Source organism: Atta cephalotes (genome assembly GCF_000143395.1).
Source record: "Atta cephalotes unplaced genomic scaffold scaffold00024, whole genome shotgun sequence".
NCBI lineage: Eukaryota > Metazoa > Arthropoda > Insecta > Hymenoptera > Formicidae > Atta > Atta cephalotes.
Genome location: NW_012130088.1, coordinates 3659723 through 3664772, shown reverse-complemented (window position 1 = coordinate 3664772; position 5050 = coordinate 3659723). Strand labels below are relative to the sequence as shown.

Sequence of the window (5050 nt, the reverse complement as noted above, 5' to 3'; positions counted from 1 at the left end):
TATTATATATATATATATATATATATATATATATATATATATACACACATATATATATATATATATATAATGAATGTGTAATAAAAAAAATTATTAATCGTTTATCTTAAGATTATTCTTGAGCTTAATCGGTATCGGAAATAGTTTCCAATGATACGATAGGAGCACAAAATTTGAAATTTTACATTTTAGCGATACAATTTATAGCGGTACAATTTGATTGTAGGAGTAGCGAATCTGTTAGTGACGAAGGATATTTTATTCTTAATAAAGGTCGAGTGTAGTTTTTAAAGAAACGACAAGGATAAAAAATCTGGACATTCATATTTTAGAACATATTTGATGAACACAAATTATAGCGTTTATTGTGGAAGTAACAACTGAAGCAACAACTTTTGCTCATAGCGTAGGGTATTTAGGGTAGTCTTGAGTCCAATAGGGTTGTATTCAATTAAAAGTTTCTTGAGAGATGGATCAATATTATTATATTCATTTTATTTTTATACAAATTGGCACAAATTCAGTTTTTTGTAATTCTATTTTTCTAATTTTCTTTTTTACTTTTTTTTATGCTATTAGCTTAATAATATTAAGCCAACAGTATCACAAATTTCTTCTAAATGGCAATATAAAATTGTATTTTGCAACACAAATTAGCACAAAATAATCATTACAGTTCAATATCTTTTTCAATTCTGCTTATTTGATCCTATTAGCTTGACAGAGATAAATTATAATTCAATAGGTATTAATTTTATTAAATCTGCTAAAATTAAATGAATATAGGAATTGAAGAACAATTTATAAAATGTCGAGAGAGCGTGCTTCTAGAAGATTTTATCGCATAGATAGCACTAATGATTTATTTGGGTTTATGGACCGTGGCTATTCAGCCCAACATGAAAATCGATGGAACTTTGAAGTTGCTTGGGAAGCTGCCAATAAAGGTGCAACATTATATATGTTATAGATCTTTCTGATGTACTCCTGATAATTATATTTCCCTATTATCACATATAATTCACACACTCCTTTTCAGTTGGTGGTATTTATACTGTAATAAGATCTAAAGCTTATGTCTCAACTGAAGAAATGGGTGATCAATATTGCCTTATTGGTCCATATAAAGAACATTCAGCACGTACTGAAGTTGAGGAGGCAGACTTTCCTCCTCATAATCCGTTGCATCAAGCAGTACAAGTTTTACGTGATCAAGGATATAAAGTAAATCTTTTAAAAAATTGTGGATTTGACATTTAGTGTCAAAATTAATAATCTTAAATCAGTCAGTTTGTTAAATCATACATTCACACGCGCTCGCGCAGGCGCGCGCATATGTGTGCGTGCAGCAGATATAAAGAAATATATTATTAAGGTTTGTCAAATATTTCAACTAGAAATTATATATTAGAAATAATAATTTTACATTTAGACACACACTGCAAATACATATACATTTATGTTAATGGCTTATATTCCAAAAAAGAATATAAGATTATTTAAAGAAAAAGTTTAAACGAAAGACAAAAGAATTTATTAATTTGTTTCTTACTAATGAAATTTTAGAATGACATTTTTTACTTTAATTACGAAATATGTTCAAGATATTTTATAAAATATTTTGATGTAGTGACAAAAATTCAATAAGAATTAAAAATTGTTATTTAAAAAACCAAATAGACTTTAACTAAAAGTAAATTAAGATCATTATTATTTCTGCCTGACAATTGTAAAACTTATTAGAAATATTTTTTCAAAAAATAAATGTTTGTTTTTTTAATCACTTCTTAGATTAATAATTCACTCTTTATGTGTATGCACGCACGCATGTTATAATCTACAATATGTTAAAAATTTTCATCTATGAGTAATAAACAAATATGGAATAATATTAATATAATTTAAAAATATCGCTACATAATTTTCGTGTGAGCACAAATATATTTGCACAAACACACATGTATATTGTATGTAATAATTTTTTTTAAATTATATGTCCTGATATTACTTATATACATAACTTATATACATAATATTATTCCATACTTATAGACTTTATCAAACATCATATTTTTAACAAATATTGCACTCATAAACACTTCAGTCTTCAAATATTTAGTTATTTTTTAGTTATTTTTTAATTATTTTTTAATAATTAAATGTAAAATATATTTTATCATTTAGTACAGCTTTCTATTTTGGCCATAAGGATTCATTTCTTGATTTTATTTATTAAAGTGATAAAACGGTAAAATTTCCAAAAAATTGAAAAATCTCTTTTTCTACTTTTTTCAAAAGCTTGATATCTTAAAAATATGTATAAGACCCTAAAAGGATTTTATAAAATTTGAAATATTTCTCGAGTTATGTGAGTTTCAGTGAATGATAATAAACGCTCCTGATTTAAGAGAGAAGCTGTTCGCAGGTGATAGACAGACAGATAGACAGACAGACAGATAGACGGACGGACAGATTTCTATTAAATAATCAATACTAAAACTTTTAAACGTTTTTCTTAAAACTACAATACCTTTTTTCAATTGGCGGCGTCTATAACTCAATTTCGATCGACCGATCGACCTTTGAACAGCTTTACAAAATAAATATATTAATAATAAAATAAATATATTATAGTGTCAGTTAAGCGTAGGGATTTTTTTTTTTATTAATTACTTTTCGAAGAACGAGATGTTTAAGGAGCTCAAAATAGCGAAATTAAATTTTTTTAAACCACTGCCATTTTGTAAAAAAGAATTATTTTAAAAAATCGTTACGCTTAACTGAAACTACACTCGTATAGATTCAAAATTTTCATTTCAGATAATTACAACTTGAGTTTTTTACACCGCCGATGGACCATGTTTTTTAATTATTTAAGGGGCACATTTTTCTTATAAACAAATTATTGAAATCATAGGTCATCTATGGATTTTCGCTAATTCTGATGTTCAGAATTACAAAATAAATAATAAATAAATAGACTTATAAAAGATCTTCCAAGACTTATAAAAGTCCAAAATTTCGAAAACTTTTTTCGGAAAAACTAGCAAGAGAAAAATTCTGAAAAATATATATATTCATAATTTCAGATATGGAGTACACGCATAAAAATTTTCAAAGCCCTTCATGTTTAAGAATAGCCGAATTTATTCTGAAAAAAACAAGTTTTTTTACATTAATTGTTTATAACAAAATTGCAAATAAATAAACGTAATTTTTTATGAAAGTTGCATAATTTAAATCCCTAAGAGTCTAAAAAGTTTATATGCGCATACAAACTGCAAAATAGATTAGAAATATGGAAAAAACTGAGAATAAAAAGATGAGACGTATACGTTCCATTGTCCTTCAAAAGGTTAAACACGGAAGTCTACATGCTGTGCAACATCGCCATATATTTATATTTAAACATACAAAAATTCTTGAAATGTTTTCAAAGTGTACTCAATTGATGTATCAATTCATAATTTTTCTATATATTTAGTTACTTTTTAAAAATTGCCGACTTATATTTATTTTTTAACTTATATTTATTTTTTAAAAGTTGATAAAGGACTTTTTTTAAGGTCTTTACTTTTACTCTTCTCAAGTTATTGTATTTTTTACTAATTATTTTGTCTAATTACTTTTATTATATTTAGTGTATATACACGGTGTCTGGTAAGTTTTAACAAAACGCTCGTGAGTAAATAGAACGAACTAAAATGAATCGAAGTCTTCTATTTTGTAATTTTTTTTGCAATAGTTAACAAGATATTAATTATTAAGAATCGTTGAGTATTGATTTTCAATCATTTTTTGCTTAAATACTATCAACTTTATAGAAAAACAGCGAGAGACAAAAATTGTTTATTTTCTTCTCATAAAGTTCTGAGAATTTTTTCAAAATTTTTTATACTATATTTTCTCATATTGGTAAAAATAGTTGCCAATGTAAGAAAATGCGGTAATTATTGAGGATAGAGGAATTATCTCCAATGACTTTGACATTGTTGTCAAGATCATGATCCCTAAGTGACCTCCAACAAGTTTTAGCCGTCGCTCGTCCTTCGTTAAAAAATCATTAATATATAAATTGACAATAAAGAATTTATGTTTGCGTGGAAATTCATTGTTTTAACAGAGAATTTGTTATTCTTAATGCACTGAATTTTTGTTTATAAAGCAGTAATTAATTGCTTTAAAAACATAAATTTACTGCTTTAATACAAGTTCTTCGCATTATGAACAAATTCTCTGCTAAAGCAGTGAATTTATGTGTTTACATGGAAAACCATTATGTAAGCACGGAAAAAAGAATAGTTTTTAATATTTGCATGGAAGGTTAAAACCCATATGCAACAATACAATTATGAAAGTCACGCCTCCTTTGCAGGTTGGGAGGTGGGGATGGAAGTCGTTTCGCATAAAAAGTTGAACATTTCTAAGCAGGGAGAGGTGTAGAATAGTACTGAATATTGTATAGCAGAAATAAGATGTTATTTTTGAAACTTTTTTTGTTAATAGCTTTTTAATGAAGAACGAGTAATGGCTAAAACTTGTTGCAGGTTGCTCAGGATCATGATATTGACACATATGTCAAAGTAAAGGTCATCGGAGTTCCCCTGTTTTCAATAATTATCTTTTTATCTCTTGTAGTTTTTAATATTCGACAATTAAATATCTTTTTGACTATTGCGAAAATGGTAAAGGATGGTATTTTGATTCAGTTTAATTCGCTCTATCTACACACGAGCGTTTTGTCAAAACTTGTGTACGTGCATGTATAAAAATATAGGGTATCCCAAAAAGAGATACCTAAATAACACCAGACAAAGTTGTAGAGTTCAAAAAGATCGAAGTAGAAGTAAATAGATCTTTTTGAATCTTACAACTTTTTTCTAAACACTTTTCTGTAAAACTTATATTTTCCGAGATATTCATTTGTTACGACTTTTTGGGACACCCTGCATATGTACACAAGCGCGCGCGCGCGCGCGCACACACACACACACACACACACACACACACACACACACACACACACACCACACACACAACAACGTACCGG

General features: G+C 27.3%; 1 protein-coding gene across 1 annotated transcript in view; it reads left to right on the top strand.

The window, feature by feature from the left end:
• The first annotated feature begins 808 nt into the window (after nt 1–808).
• Nucleotides 809–5050, top strand: part of LOC105620164 (glycogen [starch] synthase) — a 13080-nt gene continuing 8838 nt past the window's right edge. Inside the window, exons 1-3 of the mRNA XM_012201670.1 lie at nt 809–947; nt 1040–1224; nt 1888–1897. Of these exons, the coding sequence (XP_012057060.1) occupies nt 809–947; nt 1040–1224; nt 1888–1897 (334 nt within the window). The remainder of the gene's footprint in view (nt 948–1039; nt 1225–1887; nt 1898–5050) is intronic.